At 34.7% G+C, this 20012-nt stretch overlaps 1 protein-coding gene across 5 annotated transcripts in view; it reads right to left on the reverse strand.

Annotated features, from left to right (window-relative positions):
* Positions 1-2938: 2938 nt before the first annotated feature.
* Positions 2939-20012, reverse strand: part of AEBP2 (AE binding protein 2) — a 51741-nt gene continuing 34667 nt past the window's right edge. For 2 of the 5 annotated variants that reach the window (XM_052789590.1, XM_052789587.1), the window contains 5 exons: positions 16543-16667; positions 10492-10559; positions 6297-6410; positions 5968-6034; positions 2939-4660 (listed from right to left, as the gene is read on the reverse strand). In XM_052789590.1, coding sequence (XP_052645550.1) covers positions 5980-6034; positions 6297-6410; positions 10492-10559; positions 16543-16667 — 362 coding nt within the window. In that variant the 3' untranslated portion in view covers positions 2939-4660; positions 5968-5979. Of the gene's footprint in view, positions 4661-5967; positions 6035-6296; positions 6411-10491; positions 10560-14413; positions 14510-16542; positions 16668-20012 lie in introns of those variants that run through there. The other 3 variants (XM_052789591.1, XM_052789588.1, XM_052789592.1) reach the window with 3 other exon arrangements.

The following is a 20012-nucleotide window of genomic DNA, read 5'->3' on the forward strand; positions in this document are numbered from 1 at the left end:
CTGCTTAACAACTTATAGAAAATGACTGAAAGAAACCATAGATTCAGCTGCTTTTTTAAAAGCCAACTTTCCTGATGAGATGATTTTTTTTTCCTGTTGTACTTGTCATACATTAATGTGACAAGAGGAATGATAGGTTCATACGCAAGTTTAAAATGTCAAGGCAAGAAAGCGTTAAGTGAGGATATATCATCTATTTCAGACTGAAGTATTAAATAAGACTGGTTTTCTATGATAACCAATTCACATGCTGCATTGAAAAGCTGAAATCAACCACTTAAATTCCTATTATTAAAAACAATGCAGATTTAAACATAATTAACCTATTTGTTCCCAAATGAAGCTAGTCCAGTTTTAATATGTAATTTAAATTGGAAACTACTGATATAATTACTTAATAGAACATAGAAGTAAAGAAAAAAATAGTGTTCCATATTATGCAATTTGGCCCCAAACTGAAAAATCACAGTAACTTCAGAGAAACTTATATGCAATATAAGTATATGAATATTAGAAAAGAACTGATGTGTTTCTGCTCCATCTATTAAAGTGCTTTAGTAGACAGAACGAGACCTAGTATAAAAAAGTCGGCTGTATACTATGCTCAAATGCTAGCAAGTCTTCCCAGACAAAAATTTCCACCCACTTAAGCAAAAGGCAGACATGTTCTTCATTCCCAAAACAGCACTCCTCACTCAAAAATCCTGTTATTCAGATTTAGAAAACTGTAAAATTCAAGCCAACACATTCCAAAAGGACGGATGATTTTGGGCACAGATACTTGGGTGCACTGCAACTCCTGAAAAGCGTGACTTTCAAAGAGCTTCATTCAGTACTTCCTCTTTAAATGTGTCCCAGAAATAAGATAACCCAAGACATCCACAAACACATTTGAGATTTCTGAAAACCCTTGCTGGTGTCACCTGACAGCGAAGGAATAAACATTCCATCCCACACCCTTTTCTGACCCACATCCTCGAGCATCATCATCTACCTTGAGACGATAGCGCCAGTGTAGTTCAAACATATCGTAGGCCAAACCAAACACAGACTAAAGCCCCAGATCCAAGTTACTGTCACAGCTGATCAGTTTTCAATTCAAACAGCTCCAACTCTAGCCATGATCTACAAACATATGAACAGCTTGCTAATGTGATCTAAACATAGCTGATGTCTTCCTGAGCATGCGGGCTGGAAGAGAAAGTCTGCTTAGTTCTGAATCACAGAAACACAGAACAATTCATGTTGGGAGGGACCTCCAAGGGAGGTCCAATCTCCTGCTCAGTGCAACACCAACAACACTGAATCCAGAACATGTTGGTCAGGGCTTTAGCTGGATCTTGAAAACCATCAAGGACAGAGATTTCTGGGATCCCTTGGAGTAATCTGTTTCAATGCTTTACTATCCTCATAGTGAAAAAAATCTCCCATTTCAATTCATGACCACTGACTCTCACCCTCAGGCTGTGCAGTTTTAAGTGAGCTGGCTCCACCTTCCCGGTAACATCTTAGGTACTGAAAGGCTGCTGTTAGGTTCCCCCAAAGCTTTCTCTTTTGCAGGCTGAGCTTGTCCAGGTCCCTCAGCCTCTCCTCGTGGAGTACACACTCCAGTGTATTTTGCCAGGATTTAACTTGAACTATAAAATCAGCCATTTTCTTTTGCTCACCTTCTATGTGTTAAAGATAATAAAGAACCTCTAAGCAAAAAAGTATAAATTTAGGATATCTATATAGTTACTCATTAAAGCAGTCCAGAAAGAGACTGCAGCAAAGGGCAAAATAACTACAGGTTTTTCTTGGTGACACTTCTCTACAAAGAAAATAAACACTCCAGCTGGGAGGAAATGCATTCTGTAGGTATTTGGAAAATCTATTAAAAAAAAAAAAAAAAAGTTCTTGAGAGACAGGAGGAAACCTCTACCTGTTACATCCCAAAAGAAAGCACATGGAACTACTCAAAAGGGGAAGGGCCAATTATTTCATTAACACTTTTCAAGAAGGACAATAAGAGCAGTAAGATATTTTTCAGAACAAAGTGATCAATGCCTCCCAGCACACTGTGCCAGTTCCATGTATCTGGTACTCTAACAAAACTGAAATTCATCCAGGGACACACACAAAAACTGAAGCGGAGCTTTAGAGAGGCATGACTGTCATTTGAAACACAAAACACCACCAAATAATTACATAATTTGTAGAACAGAAACAACTTTCAAGCATAAATAGTTTTAGCAATTCACTTTGATAACTTCAAGGTATAAACCAGCCAAAAGTCCACTTACCTTTTACTACTATGGAAAGTTTAATTAATTCCAACATATCCATTTGTTCACAGATATTTTGAATTTAAACTGATTTTTCCTTCCAAGACAGAAGCTGTACCATGAGAACATCAGATAATACGTTTCTCAAACCCAAGAAAAGAAAGTCACAGTTTCCATGAACAATACATGACTTGAATCCACGAATTCCCCGTTTTGTAAAGGTATGCGCATTATAGAGGAAATAGATAGTGACAATTTTATATCTATCTTTGAAAATTTCATTGAAATCTTACAATTTTGAAGCTAATGAGGTTTGTTTGCTTTGTTTTATTAGAAAAAATACTCAGGCAAGGTCTACAATCATCTGTCAATTATAAATGACTTACAAGAAACTCATGAAGCAATAAAATTAAAAAAATACAAATACAAACTATATCTGAAACACTTCTATTTGGCAATTTTATAACAAATTCAAAAAAAGAAACAAAGATTACGGATTACTTTATAGGTACAGAAAAAGCAGTAGGTGAAGTGCTCAAGCAAAAAAAAAAAAACCAAAACACTGCATTTTTTCAAAAATAAAGTCACATCACTACAGATTTTATGAATAATACCCTTATTAAACAACCATTCCAGAACATCTTATATTAGTGGTGCTTTTAATCTGCACTTCATTTCGTTTGATAAGTTTTTTTTTTTTTTTTTGTGTATATAAGTAACATTTTTAACCCACTGGAGCTAAGCAAGACTCTCGTGTCAGTACCAATGCAGAATGCATTTGTATTATATTAGGATATGCTCACTTCTGCAACCAAAGGGTTACTTTAAGTTTTATTCTATTTAATAAAAATTTAGTGTAAAAACTGCTGGTTATTAGTTTCACTGTAGTAAATTCCTCCCAAATAAGGAGGACTAACTCTGCAGTTTGACTGCATATATCCGTACAAATTTTACATATTAGTTCCTTCCGATAGTAAGGAAAAAACTAATTTCATGTTCACTATTAGAAAGGAGCGCCATGAATTAATTATGGGTACTATTCATCCCTCTAAGATTTCTGGGAAGGATGTTCAATGTATTTTTGTTCTTACAACAGATATTAACAGTAGTATATAGTCCCTTAGGTATGTAAAAGAAGGGTTTTTTTATTGTTAAGGAAGGTGCTTTTTTTAAACAATTCTTCTGGCAGCACTAGTGAATTACAATATCCTTCAATATTATTTCTACCGTAATATATACATTTTAACTTTCATGCCTCTAGAAAAACATCTACAGTACATTTCATAATATAAAAATATATTACAAATCTGCTGAAATATTTACAAGCAATGTCCTATTATCTATATGCAACATTTTTGTCTCCATACAAAGACTAACAGGTTAGACACATCTCTATTTGTCAGTTAAAAAAAATCCATGGCTTCTTGCTTATTAAGCAAGAAAATGATTTTACTTTCCTTTTCAAAGCCAACTTTGGTGCATAAAGGATTGAATTTCTAGATTTATTTTTTTTAAAAAATACCATTTTCTTTACATCTAGAAAACATTAGGCCAAATAAAAAAAGTATACTTTACAAGCGAATGGGGATTCTAAAGGGTCAAAAAAGTAAAATAAAACACCAATAACACTAACTGCTTAAGTACAGGTTTTTCAAAAACCGTCCATTGATACGGATCACATAAAAGCAGATCTCATTAACATACTATACTACTCCTGAAAAGGGGGTCAGACGTACTGCAACACTCTTAACATCTTTAAACCGTACTATATGTACTCATAGTTGATTGGAAAAGACAAGCATTCCATCAACATTTGTTTAAACATTATAATCCAACATATTTTAGGGATCTGCAAAAGGACACGAGATTACAAATGACAAATGATTACTATCCACCATACTCAAAGGGCAACAGGATAATCCCTTGGTAGCTGTTTTATTGTCTGGCATATGTTATATTTAGTTAACATTGACAAAAAGCCTAATAGCTTGTTAACAGTTCTCCTGGGAATTGTGAGTAAATGGTGATGGTTACTTTTTCTTTTCATCAAATATAAACTACTGTATTCACTAAAGAAAAAAGCAGCTTAAAGAAGCAAGCATGCAAAGCCTTTTAGTTGTTCCACTAAGTTGCCAGAAGAGTGTTTGCTCAGTCTCCCACTGTACCATTCCATGAAAATGTGGATATACAGTAATATATTAATATATTCCACGGAAGCATCAACTTCATTCACAGAATGTTTACACTAAGCATAAATATTTATCTAAGAAAAAAAAAAAAAGGATGGGATTTGACTAATGTGCAACTTTATTTCTAAATCCATTGTCAGTGACTAAGACTGCAGGTGTCCCCACTTGCTTGGTTTTTACCTCTTCAACCTCTTCTGGGGCATTGTTCTGTAAAAGAAGATAGTACAGTTTTACATAAAGACCCTGAGATGTAAATTTGATCAGCTAGAGTATGCTATGAATTTATGACTATTTAAAATCTACTTTCATTTAATTTGATTAAAACTGAAAGCCATTTTAGATGATCCCATATTAGCATACGTTTCAGAGAATTGTTTCAAACTTTCTACTGGAGTCATCATTTTAGCATGACATTATAGCTGTCACTGAATTCCCTTAACCACTTTTTTCCCCTTGCAAAGTTTTGGTCTTCAACTTTATTTCTTTAATCTCCCACAGTTGGTCCCAAAACTCTTTTTAATCACACACTGATCTATACTGCTAAAAATCTGGTACAACATTATGTGAGGGGACCTTAATTTTATTTGGGAGACGTAGAAGGGGTTGCTCATTTTTCTCTAGGGGCTTAATCCCAAAGTTCATTACATTTTTATTTTAAAGGGTTATTTTTTCCTTTTCAAATCAAACTAATTGTCAAGTTCTGCAAAGGTAATCAATATATGATTAACACTTAAATAAGATTATAAAACAGTCACTGTGTTAAGCAGTTTTAAAACACACAATCCAATTTCCTCATAACTTTTTTATGATTTAATGTTAACATCAGTAATTCATATACTAAAGTAAGTATTTTAAATACTTACATTTACAAAGATAGCAGATACAGTATGATGATTTATTTTCATATTGTAAACCAAGTTCTCATTAATTTGATTAGTGAAATACACTGAATATTAAAGGTGAACTGAAAGGCTTATCGCATATCAAGACCTCAGATAAGTGTTCTAGTTACTCCTTTAGACACTAGGTCACTAGATGTTAAAGAAGAAACATAGGAACACTGAACTTCTGTTTATGGCAGAAAAAACTTTTTTTTTCCCCCAACCCATTTTCATGGATTTTTAGTATAAGTCCATAAATATGTATCTTTGGACATTCAAAAACTTAAGAGTGAATTAAGCATTTCAGATTACCTTTAAAAACTGTACACACACAGAACTGTGGGTACTGACAATTATGTGAGCACACTAATAAAGGGGGGGAGGAAAATCAGGAGATTATTAGAAACAAGATGGATTAGAAGCCAATCTGAAGTCCTAAAAACACAAATGTGAATGCAGCTTAAAGACAAGTAACATGTACTGTCCCCTTCTGTCCCCCTCTAAAGAATCTCGTATTAAAAAATAACAGTACTTGTATACAAGTACAGATTTCAAGGTAATACTGCATGTATTACAGTTGAATATAAAATATGTAAAGATAAATTTGGACTTTAAAAAAATTGGTATACAAACCAGTATGTGATCTTAACAGAAGTGATCTTTCAGGATTCCACTGTATGTACCTCCTTTACTAGAATTTCTGTACACCAAGCACAAAAAAGTAAAATACACTTGGTAAATACAAACATTCCCCGTTTCTCAGTAACTAGAGTTCAGTTCAAGAAGTTAAGTAATTCTGAAACAACTTAAGACCTCAGAACTTAACTCCTGGACGCTGACAGGATTGAAGTTCCCTGGTCTGGTGTATAATGCATTAGCAATCCTGATTTTCCAACGTCAAAAAGTTAAGTGAGGCTTAAGACTATATTTAAGTAAAGAAATTTTCAAAATTAGGACATTACCTGTATATGTTTGGGTCCAGAAGCAAGGCAGTATCTTTTGGTAGTTTTGATAAATGTACTACTTTAGTTTTTAACTGATGTCGCTCACTTTCATTTACCCACACATCAGGCAGACTATGAATAAATAAATAAAATAAAAATATTCAAAAAAGATCAACCGTTTTTCTTACCATAAAATTATGCGGTAAACTAGTACATATGAAGTTTTTTAAAGTAATCTTCACATTTCACTGGTTAAAAAGCATCTTCACTGGAGTGAGGAAAAGACAGCCAATCTTTACATATTATACTTCAAAGTTTTTCTCTCGGTGTGAGAAAGATACTTAACAGATTTTATATTATTCCAGAAGAATACTAAACTAAACATACAATGATAATGGCACTACATTCTCTATTTTAACAATTTAATGTGAAAATGGGTAGCAGGGAAAACAACAGATCTTTGAAAATACTTTATTTAACTGGACATAAAATTCTTTGACACTGTCAAAAAAGCAAGTAAAGGCCACCATATACTGCAGGCACTGAGCTTCAAGTTATACTAATTTGCTTGCTCCAAGTTCAAAGCTTTCAATGTCAAAATGCTCCAACTTTACTGAAGTTAATTGTTTGATTATCTTCTGAGGAAATCCAGGCAATCACCACAAAATATTTTGGCTATGTCACTGTTCTCATTGTGAGATGGAATAAAACTCGGTCTTTACGCATTAAAGGGAATTGTTGTTTCAGTGCCACTTGCAGTGAAACTTGGGGAAGAGGGCTGGAGATAACATACACAATTGATCCACGTTTTGTACTTTAATTCTTTGAAACAAAATATGCCTACTTCAGAGTGCCTTATTGCATTATTGCTTCTTTTACTGAAACCACATTGGGTTTTTAAGACCCTGCTGAGGTCTTCAGGTAACATATTCTTAAGAGAGGCACTGGGCTTGCAGAGGTCATGAATGTCTTACTGACAACCCACCTTCCTGCCTCCTTCCAAAAGTTAGCATTGACCAAGGCTGTGCAGAACAAACAAGTGATCCATTTTGCTTCCACTATTGAAAATAAAAAAAAAAAAGAAAGAAAAAAACAACCCCCCAAGAAAGAAAATAAAAAAAAACCCAAACCAAAAACCCCTTAAGATTATTTTCAGCCCACAAAAAGACTTTTTTTTTTTTTTTTTTTGGTAAACGTGACCTAGGAGCCAAAAATTAATTTCAGGTTGGGGAATAAGTTTAAGTTTGTAGTTAAGAATTCTAATGTTTTAAAACAAGTTTCAAATTGAGAAACTCAACATTTAAGACCCTCTAAATGAAACAGTTCTTTCTCTGACCAAAGCTATATGCAATTTTACAGACTTTCGTGAATTATTAAACTGAATCTCTGTTTTTCAGCAATGAAAGTTAGCTGTAAGTCAAATGCAATTTTTTGGGTAAGCCATTCAAAAAATGCAACGAAACACAGAACTTCTATCCCAGTAGGAAAAGGAGTTTATCCTATGATACTTTTCCCTTTTCAGATGAAGGTGGAAGAAAAAAAAGAAAAAAAAAAAAAAAAAAAAGGGAGGGGGGGACTACCCAGGAGGCAATCCATATATCTACTAAGGTTTAATATGGATCATGAAAGGTGAAAAAACATCATAAGACTTTTTTTTTTTTTTAAAATAAAGCCAAAATTTTTTTTTTTGACAAGCAATATTTGGAAGACGTTTTTAGTAGAAGCTATATGCTGAAGATGCAAAACAATACAAACAGCAAATAAGAAAACTTTTCACATGCAAAGACTATTTGAAACATAAAGACAACAACTCAGTAAGCTAAGAAGTACTGGCACAAAGAATAAACTCCTGCTCTGAAAGTTATTTCCCTCTTGTACAGGAAACAGGTTAAAGACCAGTATTTACTTTTCCTGAAAAAATACTTAATGTACAGATGACCTGGAGCAGTTTAACAGTTTCTCAAGACAACTCAGAGTAGAAAAAGTTAAATCATTATTACTAGTTCCATCTGAAAGGCTGATGAACAGCTCAGCACAATGGAAAGTAATCATCATGACTGCATCCTTCTAAAGTGTACGTATGTCCCGAGTGTCTTACACATTCACTGTGTAAGACAGATGGATGACATGAGCAATGATACCTTGCATTTGCTGTTCTTAACTGTAACAACCAAGATGAAATTGAATCTACTCAACACTCAATAATTCAAAACTACATCATTCAGTACAGGAAATATACCCTCTACCTAACCCAATCAAGAGGCAAGAAATATAAATATGAAACACATTATTCCTTTGACCTGACAACCAAATCTACATTCTATCAGGGATGTCTTAACATTAGTGAATAACTTGTCTTCTCCAATGCAGAGATTCTAATACTGTATTCATCTGCATGAGCAAAAAACTCATTCGACTCTGTATTAGGAAAAAAGTACTGTGATTTTTTAATTACTTTTCATGTTCCCGGAGTGTTATATGCTTTTTTAAAATGCTTTTTATTTTAAAATGCAATTAACTGTCTTTATCTGTAATATTTCAATAAGAATAATTTCAGGAAGCTGTTACATGCAGTATTACCAGCTGTCCTAAAAGGAAGCAAGAAACTACACTTTTTACTAGAATATTTTAGTTACTCTCTCCCAAACTGAATTGAAACTTGTAGTCTACAAGTGCTGCAACGAGCAGCAAAAGCTAAAGACACTTTAAAATTGCAACAAAATGCCAAATGTTGCTGCAGATAACTTATCAGCAAGCCTAGTCCTCTGCAAATAAAAGTTATAATAGATTCACACTGCCAAGTCCACACTACTGCACACGGCTAATTCGGGGCACTACAAAACTGAGTTAATTTAAACCACTTCACCAAAGCAAAGGTAAATTTCTGTTATGCTAAGGCTTAGGATCACCATCCCACTCACTCACTTAAAAGCAGCACTGAATCTAAAAGATCCCCCCGTTCTAAAATTTAATTGCATGAACTATGACTATTTCATCTGAAGCTTAGATATCCTTACCTAAACAATTCTACCAATTTAGAGATATCTTCCTGGTAAAACTGAAGTTCCTTTTAAGAAAGAGCCTCTAAACCTGCATGTCCTACCTAATTATGCAGCTATTCACCTCAGTGTGAGCTAAACGTCTCAGTAACTTCCATCTTAACGTGAACTAAACATCCTAGTAACTTCATCTGTATGGAGGACCATGGATCCAGGAATCGGTATGCAGGACTATGGATCCAAGAAATAAGTTCTATTATAATTATTCTTACCTTTAAAAGGAAAGTAGTTAATCACCTTAAAAATTGTGGAAGACATGGAACATAAACCTACTGCCTCTCCTAAAACTACTCTGCCTACTGCTCTCCTACAGCATAGTGGAAACAAAACATTCATTCTACTTTTCCATATAATTAAGATCAAAGTATTTACATAAAAATTCTTGTCTGTGTCAGAAGAAAGATACGAGATCTCAGCTATTTCAAAGAAGTAGATAAATTATTTCTAAAGTACATTTACTACTTCATCTGTCCCAAGCCTACCCAAGGGAAGTACCTTCATCCTGTGTTACACACAAGGCTACCCATTTGGAATGAGGCAGAACTTTGGGCGGGGGGGGGGAGAAAACAGCAGCCAAACATGCTGGAAGAGTATTCCAAGCTTCCATGGGAGAATCCAAAGAAGCAGCAATATGAGATGGATACCTTAAAGGGCCAACTGTGGTTATTATACTGTTAAGTAGTGGCAGCTAGGCAAAGATTCTTGTAGTATTACTGTTACACTGATGATTGTACATTTTTCAGTACCTAAAAGTATTTCAGGATCATGATGAATCAGTGGGTAAAACAAAGTTGTCTCAGCGATAAATTTCCTTATGTATATTGCTGGCAAAACCAACCTGAACTCTTCATTCAATAATTAGAGGACCTTGTTATTAACATCCATAGTGACAAAATGCATCAAAAATACAGCTTCAAATTTACCTGAACTGATATCAGAGTCTAAAGACTTGAAAGCTAAAGTAAATATCAGTTGAAGCATTGCTTATTATTTTTTAAACTTCTAGATTACTTTCTAAAAACCATTTTTTACAACATGAACTTTAATTTAAATACTCAAAGGCATAACATAATTTAGTGACAGACAGTTCATTTACCCCACTGTAAATCCTTCCCCATTTAAATCCTGTATCATATCACTAGCAATATACTCACATGTCCTCTGGTGTCCAATGAAGCAAGAGTTTTATTTTTCCAGAATCTTCTTTTCTTTTAGCTATTACCTGATAATAATTACATAAATCATAATTAAAACCAAATATGCAGATGTTTCCTCAAAAACTGTTGTTCTTCATGTTCAACTGGACATTCATAAAAGCCAAACTGTTTTACTCTTTGAAAGTTCTATTAATTCTATATATAGGTAGAATGTACATATCACTACTGAAGCCGTTCTTGGCAAGGTTTAATATTTTTCCTTTAACATTTGTCTATTGAGTGATCCCTGAAAAAAAAAAAACAAACAAAAAACGCATCCTGTAAGTAGTCTTCTTTCTTTTAAAATAGTTCAAATTTTTAAGCAGCTACTCCAAAAGCTTTGAAGAACATACACTCTTCTACAGATATGCTCATGTAGTTCCACAAGACATCTATAGAAGGTGCGAGAAACTGATGCAGCTTATAGTTTAACTATAGCATAGCATAAGGATAAAATTTTCTCTCACAAATGCTTTGACATCTGGACACGTCGTATGTATAACTTTCTAATTAACCTTTACTCATTCCTTTTCAATACCTAAACGAAGAACTGAATGAGGCAAAGGCTGACAGAGATTGTTTAATGCATACATAACAGGGACCCTTAACACTGTAGAGAGTACAATTGCTACTGTTGTTATATGAATGACGAATCAAATGACATGTCAAAAACCTGTCAACAATTGATAGAGTGTAAGCAGAACATATTGTACTCCACTGGTAAGGTCCTGGACAAGAAGTGAGAACTCCTTTCTCAGTTTCTCATACTAGCTCACAGTAGACCAGCACATAAGATACTCTCACAGAGAATAGTTTTTAGGTGAAGGACCCTGAAGCTATACTCCCACCTTTAGCCATGATGAAGTTAGAAATACACACAGAGAAAGTATAAAAAAAGATATTGTTCATTCAGGTACAAATATATTCTTTAACACCAGCATTCAGAAGGTACCCCAAAAATTTACAGTATCCAGAAAGACAGGGAAAAGCCATTTGCTTCCTCTTCTACTGATTTACCCTCACCTTCTCCTTTACTACATCACAATACTTCATACAGATTTTCCCTATTTGCTTCAAACACCAATTCTCCCACTTTCCGCACCTCTGAGCGTAAAAAGCTTACTAAATCTTTCAAAGATTCTATACACAGTCACTGCAGATACTGTGAACTCTGAAAGTTTACTAGAGAACCTTTAAAGCACAGAAATACAGAAGGGTGGCAAGTGATCTTTATGAAAAAGGCTAAAGTAAAATGCATATGGAACTTAAATACTGAAGTCCATAATCTGCATCAACCAAACCAATTTCCCACAACTAAATATCATGGTATATTAAACTTAGTCATTACATTTCAAGGAATTCACAAATTTGTTTAAAGTTTTATTTTTACAACTATGCAGTGATCCTCTAAACAAATATGATGCAGAGAAAAGTGACCATGGATTTAACAGCCAGATTATTAATACAGATATATTTGAGATATCTGAAGGTATCAATATGCTTGTAGATGAGAACTGGAATATTGGGTTTGCGTGGCAAGGCTGGGGTGGGACGGGGCGTGGGGGAGAGACACCTACAGGGGTGGCATCTGTGAGAAGCTGCTAGAAGCTTCCTCTGTGTCCAACAGAGCCAATGCCAGCCGGCTCCAAGACGGACCCGCTGCTGGCCAAGGCCGAGCCCATCAGTGACGGTGGTAGTGCCTCTGGGATAACAGATTTAAGAAGGGTGAAAAAAAGAGACGAGAACAACAGCAGCAGAGAGAGGAGTGAGAACATGTGAGAAAAACAACCCTGCAGACCCCCAGGTCAGTGAAGAAGGAGGGGGAGGAGGTGCTCCAGGCGCCAGAGCAGAGATTCCCCTGCAGCCCGTGGGGAAGACCATGGTGAGGCAGGCTGTCCCCCTGCAGCCCAGGGAGGTCCACGGTGGAGCAGATATCCACCTGCAGCCCGGGGAGGACCCCACACTGGAGCAGGGAGATGCCTGAAGGAGGCTGTGACCCCGTGGAGAGCCCGCACTGGAGCAGGCTCCTGGCAGGACCTGCGGACCCATGGAGAGAGGAGCCCACGCTGGAGCAGGTTTGCTGGCAGGACTTGTGACCCCGCGGGGGACTCACACAAGTCACAGATGCATATTACATCTAAGTACTAGTTAAAGCTGGGGTTGCTGTCCCTCTATCACATGATCAATAGCACTGCTTCTACAGGGATTTACAGTATAATTCATGGTGATTCCAGAACATCATAAATCTCTGTGAGAACCACCCAATATCGCCACCTGCATTCTCCAACCAGGAGGAAAAAAAAAAAAAAAAAAAAAAGTACAAACTGACATTAACAATTTCTAAATTTTGTACTGAAAATGAGGAGTCTGCTGTCTTACCATCAACACACTGAAAAGAGAGATATTTGTAAAAACTCAAAAAAATGAAACACTGATGTGCAAAAGAGATTCAAGGTACAAAATTTAGGGCAATTCAAGTACTGCCTGAGTTATACCACTGCAAGTACCATTTTCTTATTCTAGAGCCCTAGTAACATCTTCAAGCAATCAGTGCTAAACTAAGGGCTTGAACCAGCTTTCACACACACACACACAGAAGTTTAACAGGAGGATAAAGTAACTTTCAGCAGTAGAAAATAAAAAAAAAAAAATAATTTTTCATAACAGAAGAGCTAATCATATATAATACATGAAAATTATGAAAGTTATAGCTAGGATGCTTTCACACAGAGAGATATACTTGTATCCAATGTAAATTTTGCAGTCATTTTCCCCATATCATTGGCTTCTCTTGTCCCTACTAAATTATCAATATTCAAAATCCGAACAATTCACTTGTTTTTGACTGGGATGGAAGATCCTCTCTTCATATATGGAACAAGCCTATCTTTGTTTAATATTAAAGTAGTATGCTAGCTTTCTGTTAGGCGACAACAGAAATCTGGCATCTATAGCTGTCATTGCTTTTTCCCACATTTATTTTGAAATTGTAAAATTTAAAAAAGTTCTATAAAAGATATAAAAAGTATTCAATTTTATCACAATTAGTGCAATGAAAATTTTACCATATGCTAGGCAGGCTAGAGTCAGAAACACAGCTCTGATGCAGACAAATGCAAAATTGCAAAAGTTTTGCAAAAAGCAATTGAAAAAATTATTTGCTATTTTGACACTAGTAATCAGAGCTTTATAGTCAAGTCTGCAAGAGTTACAAATGAAATGGAAGAAGTCTAGCATGTCTGCAATAATGATGCTTTGAAGACTTAAAAATGTTTTGTAAAGAACTTAAGTCCATTTAAGTTTTTCATTTAAAAATATAATTCAGCCACTAGATGTACGCTCAGTACAGCTTTATTTGAAAAAAACTCTTACTATATTCTTCAAATTTCATGCACTGTCCCAGAAACAAAAGGGAAATTTAATTTGAATTTATCTCTGTGAAGGAAACGTGCATCAGAGTTGTCTCAAATCAGAAATGGAGTTCTGCTGACCTCTTCTGGAAGAAGAAAAAAAATTCACCCTATAAATTGGTATGCATCTTACTTTATTCACTTATTGTGTTTGAAAGTTTTAAGATTTCAAAACACATAAAACTAGTATCAATACATGTGATTGCTGAACTGAAATATCTAAAAAAGCTAAAAACAGTGAAGAACACTTTAGTATTCAAGTATTTTAGAGAATTAATTCTAGCCATTTCAAAAAACTGGGGCGGGGGGGGTGGGGCATGGAGGACAGGGTAACCTATAAGCTACGGTTTTTAATCAGTATAGTATCTGCTCTTTAGGTTAAATGGAAATGCTTGACTTTCTCCATCTGACAATTCAGAGAATCAAAGTACCAAGAATTTGACTCCAATAAAAAAAGCTAAGCAGAAAAAAAAAAATCATAATGAAGTCAAAGATGAACCCTGGATGGCAAAAAACATTTCTTCAAAAAGGCTTTATTGATAACTGCATTCTACAGCTTTCCACATCTATAAAGAAAAGGATGGGTTTAAAAAAAAATATATATATATATAAAAGCAGTGTATTTTCATAGGAGATGAAATGTACCTACAGTGATTGCTTAGAAATTATTCACATTAATAATTCTTCACTAGGATATCCATCCTGTAAAATACTGTATTGTGCTGACATAATTCTTATGCTGCATAAAAAAGATAAACCTACATCATTTATGTCAGTTTTCAGACAGCAAGACAATTTTATCTTCATTTTTTTCACCTTTCAAATTAATGCCCCTCATAATTACACATTTTTTCTGAAGGTGGACCACACAAACTGTATTATGCTATTTAGCCCGTCACTATTCAAATTCAATGTCCTAATGCTTTTAAGTTAAATAAAATGTGTCTGCATCAGAGGTGACCACTAACTCAGTATAACAGTGTAGATCCGCAAGATTGCTTCTATTCTGCCTTTTCTTGTTAAAGCAGTTTTTAGGCTGAATCTCATCAACATAGCTGATGTCCAGCAAAAGCCCACGCAACTGTAGCAGCACACTAAAATAGGGTAGCAAAGTGCAGCATAGGGCTGGAATCTTAGAACAGTTCTCCCACTGGTACAACCTCTCCCACAAATGAAGTCGAAGCAATTTCAGATCTAATCAACCCCCTACCATCCTGAGCGACGCATGCATGGATAAGCTAAAAGGATTTTCACCTCTTCCTCCAAGTTAATTCGAAGCAATTTTAGAGCACATTCCTCCCTCTAATTCCATCTCCTATGAATTATTCCAATAGCCAGAGGTGAGCTTCCACAACCGAGTGGTCTGTCTGGATAACCTTTCAGATTAAAGCAAGCTGTGAATTGGAAGAGAATCTGCTTTTCTCACAGCATTGTAAAATCCATGTTGGCCAGCAAAACTAGAATGAGATTTAAATACAGTAACAGCTCAGCCACCTGCAAACCTCCATTTGCAGCTGGTGCTCAATGCACATAAAGTTCAGGAAGAATCATTTGGGAAAAAATTTCTAATACAGGCCACAGATATTTATAGCAATCATCAGTCTTGTAGAAAAGGACGAAATAAGTTTCATGCACATAAAATCATCTTTTATTTATGGAAAGACTGACAGTTCAATAGTTTGAATCATGTGTTAACCTTAAGCCATAACTGAAGACACAGCAGTCAGCATTCCTTCTTTGGACAATTTGCAGTTCATCTTGCACTAGTCTGCCAATTTAGAAAACGTGCCCCCCCCGCCCCCCATTTTGTCCCATCTTTTAATTTTTTTCTTCAGCTGAGTCTCTACCTTTTATGTGCCTGTACCTCCCAATTTGGTTAAGAAAACCTGAGGTTACATAGCTTTTTGAACTTCTGATCTCTGTACCCCAATTCAGTGCTTTTTTTCCCCATTATGAACTTTTCTAAATTAATCCTGATGTCTAGCCTATCCAAACACAAGTGAAATTAACAAAACAGTATATGGAAACAGGACTAAAGGCCAGTTTCCCACCTGGTACTTTTCTCCTTCTAGCAATTCACTGACATTTTGGTAGTAAGTTTATTAAAAGAAAAAAAAAGGGCGGGGGGACACAATACATTTATTCAGGATTATAACTTTTAAACTGAAAAAAAGGAATAAAACCAAATTTCAGATCAGCATCTTTAAATATTCAATTATACAATTACCCTCAAAATATTCCTTGTGATAAATTAGCACTGACACTCACAACTATGGAAATGCCATCTGAATTGCATTCTTATTTAGAAGATATAGACAAATTTTTCTGCAACACATACTTGTTGTTAGGTATTTCCCCAAGTGTATCAGACAGGAAATGTTGCAAGCTATTCAATTTGTGAGCTAGAACAACTATTAACTCTACTTGTAAAAAGTTAATTTACTAATAGAAATGGACAAATCAACAACGTAAAATACCCACTGTTACTTACTTCTAATTAAATGCCTACTGCAGTAAGAAGAAAACAGAAATCTTTCTGAAGTATTAGATTTTTTAGACACATAGGTAAACAAATAGAATGCATAATATATATACTTACGGTACTATGAAATACAACACTGTGGCCTTTTCCTAAACTTTCTATATGTGCCGAGAGGTTAAAGCAGATGGCTCGATGTCTTATAGCATCCAGTGTTTGCGCATCAAAGAAGTCATGAGGTCTTGCTAGAAAAAAAGGAAAAGAGACCCTTAGTGTTAAACACATTGAAAGCATTCAAACACAGTCAAGCATGTAAATAAGAGAGGTGTCATTAGTAAATCATTTATCATTATGGCAGTAGCACTACCTTGTCAATGAGTCGTAAACATTCATTTAACTGAGGAAGAAATGACTCCAAGAGGGGCACAATTCATTTAAGTTTGGTCAAAACAGACTCCTTGTAGATGAAACAGCTATTTTGACAAACTGAATTACACTCACTCATTTTTTTTAAGTTTCAAGTGTATTTTATTCTTTTTTAATCTTCAAAATTAAGAATTCATTAATTTTGGTGAGTACCTCTGGGAACATCCATTGCTATAATCTCTTTAAAAAAAAAAAAAGTTCCAGTACAAAGAAACTAAATGCAGAACTCATTAATAAATGTGAGTTCTAATTTAATGCAAAACCAGCCCAGTTAGGTTGTGATGTTTATGGGAACCTAACTGGCCAAGTCACCCTTTCAGCACAGTCAATAGTTTCAATGTTGCTGCTGTGACTTTTTGAAAAATAGTATTAAAGTACTTCAAAACATGATAGTGCATACTAATCAACACCTTAAAAGCAGAATTGTATCTATACCTTATTTCTTAACTTTACTAAAAAAAATCTGGTCTGATCTAATCTATAATCACTGAAAAATCCAGCTATTTCCAGTGACTACTGGGATGCTGCAAAGAGATCAACAATGGCACTAAAACCAAAAACTGCTTCATACTGCAGTGGAACACAAAGCAAAGTATTAAGTAAGAATTACTGTGAACATACAGAAAACACGAGCTCGTCAAGAAATCTTTTATCTCTACGAGTAATAATGCTGAAAAGTCACATGAAAAACTCCACACTGCTTCATACGTTTCTATGTACAAATTGTCATTCCATGTTCTTTGATTATTAGTAAACAGATTATTTTCTAGCCAAAAAGCACCAACTGCATCACACACTACACTTCAATTTATAATGAGTAAAGTGCAATTAACATCCATCTGATATTTTACAAGTAGTCTAAAACCAGCAGGCACTAATAAAGCCCTTTTCCTTTCAGAAAAGGATTTTTATAGTTAAGTGTTTCTTGAACAGTAAAAAATTACTGAATTCTGATTAGGAGTGTAAAGAAGGTCTATCAATCCTACACTAAAAATACTTTAACTAAAAAATAACTGCTACTAGGCATATATTTGCATACTGTTAGAAATACTTCACACAAATATTTAAAAATATACCATATAGTACAGTAGTAAAATTACACGAGCAGATAAAGTATGAATGAAAGTATTCAGATTTTTTAAGCCTTATTTGAGAGCAGTAGTTCTCTATATAACACACTAAAATTAAAATTAAGAATATGAGTCATGAGTTGATATTACATTATCGACTATATATCATCCCATAATCTGCAAAACCAGTGATTCAAAGTTCTGCTGTCTTCATTTAAAACAACATCTATATTCCTTTTTACCACGATTATCTATCCATTATTTCAAAACAAACTACAAATTCCACTTAAAGGTAGCACTTTCTACACTCCTAGGACTAATTGTTGTTAAGCATTCATCTGTACATTATGTCCTGTCCTTACTCTATCTCAGCTGGATACTGCCAATTAGGCAATCATCTCACTGAAACGTTTTCTCACTGTAAGTGGTAACATAGAACCACAGCTCATGCTGCAGGTGGTCAGTGATGCAAGCATATAAATATTTTACAAATAAATATGAAGGAAGAAGGAAGGGAGGGTAGAAAGGAAAAGACAACCCCCAATTTTTGCTTTTGGTTTCACATAGCAAATTTCTTCAGGATTTACCATTGAATAATATTCAACAGATGCAGAATAAAGGGCATAAATTGTCAAAGGCATATGAATAGTTTTATTTATTCCTTACTGAGTGTTAATGCTGTATCTTCTATGTATCTTAAACCTATTCCCTCAAAATTATTTTCAAAGTAAGGTATCTCCCTTCCTGCTTAATACAAGTTCCAAGTACACATCAATTAAGTCAAATAAATTAGAATCTTCATCCCAGTAGCCTACTAAATTAAAGTCCAAGTCTTAGATAACTAACATAGTCTTACTGTCAATTCCATGAACAGTTAAGTTTCCTTATCTTGCTTACATTTCTCCAGTGAAATTAATTGTCATGCTTGTTAATAACTATAGTGTCATCTTTGCTATTGGAAAAGCAAGTGACAATATTGTAAATATAATCTTAGGTTCTGAAAAATTCTTTGAGGGTAGCTTCAGAACAGCAATACTATTACCTATTTTAGAGACACACACTTTCAATATGTTTGGCTCTGTACCTCTAAATCACAGACTACATGGGGCAGTGAATGTGTATAAGGCTATCCAAAAGAAAAAGCAAGGTACTGACTGGAATCCTGAATTATTCTGGAACATCAACATTTATATGGCAAATCAGATGGTCTCTATAGCACCATTAATGTAACCAGCTATAAGGGTGTCTATAGTAAAACATGCTTTCATCATAAGAGTACTAATTTCCAAACTTAAAAAAAACCACATACTGTTTACAGACAGGAAAAAAGAAATGCAGAACAGTTTAAGAATGGCAAGATGTTACAAAAAAAAGGAAAAAGAAGAATGAAGTAACAGTAAGAATTCTCTTTATAGTCTAAGTTAGAAGATCATGTTGTCATCACATATAAAGTCACAGTAAAGTCTCTTTTTATTTATGCATTAATGTCTCTCAGAAGAGTGTTAACCTTCAGACTAAAACAGATGAAGCAAATTTATTGATTTGCTGTATTTAAACTATTAAGACTTTATACACAAGTATGCTGCAATAGCAGCATGTATTAGCAATCAATTGCCATTAAATATTTAGTAAGCCACTTATGCCTTGCAAAAAAAAGCCTGGGTCTAATCAAACCAAGAGGAGGTAGAAAGAACACATTGATAACATTTTTTCCAGGAGAAAAATTGTTTTGTGATGCAAAACTATAATTTTTCATCAAATGATTATTTGTGAATGATTTAAACAGATTGTACACTATCAAATAGCATCCTGCTTTACATCCATTTGTCATAACTTCCTGTAACACAACTTGCAGAGAACCTGGTACATATGTTCAACACCTCTGCTTTTGGACACTTTTAAAATATCTAAATATAAATCTATGTTCCTAGCTTTATATAGTCTAGACTGAAAATACTTCATGCTGTTATTTTGTTACTTTCTCTTCTTAGATAAAGGTCCTTCCCCTCCCCCGTTCTTCTTGAAAAGGCAAAACACACAAACTTGCACTCTTCATTCTTTAACTAAAACTAAGCTAAGAAACAGAAAGACAAG

The sequence above is a fragment of the Harpia harpyja genome, chromosome 6, assembly GCF_026419915.1.
Source record: "Harpia harpyja isolate bHarHar1 chromosome 6, bHarHar1 primary haplotype, whole genome shotgun sequence".
Classification (NCBI taxonomy): Eukaryota; Metazoa; Chordata; class Aves; order Accipitriformes; family Accipitridae; genus Harpia; species Harpia harpyja.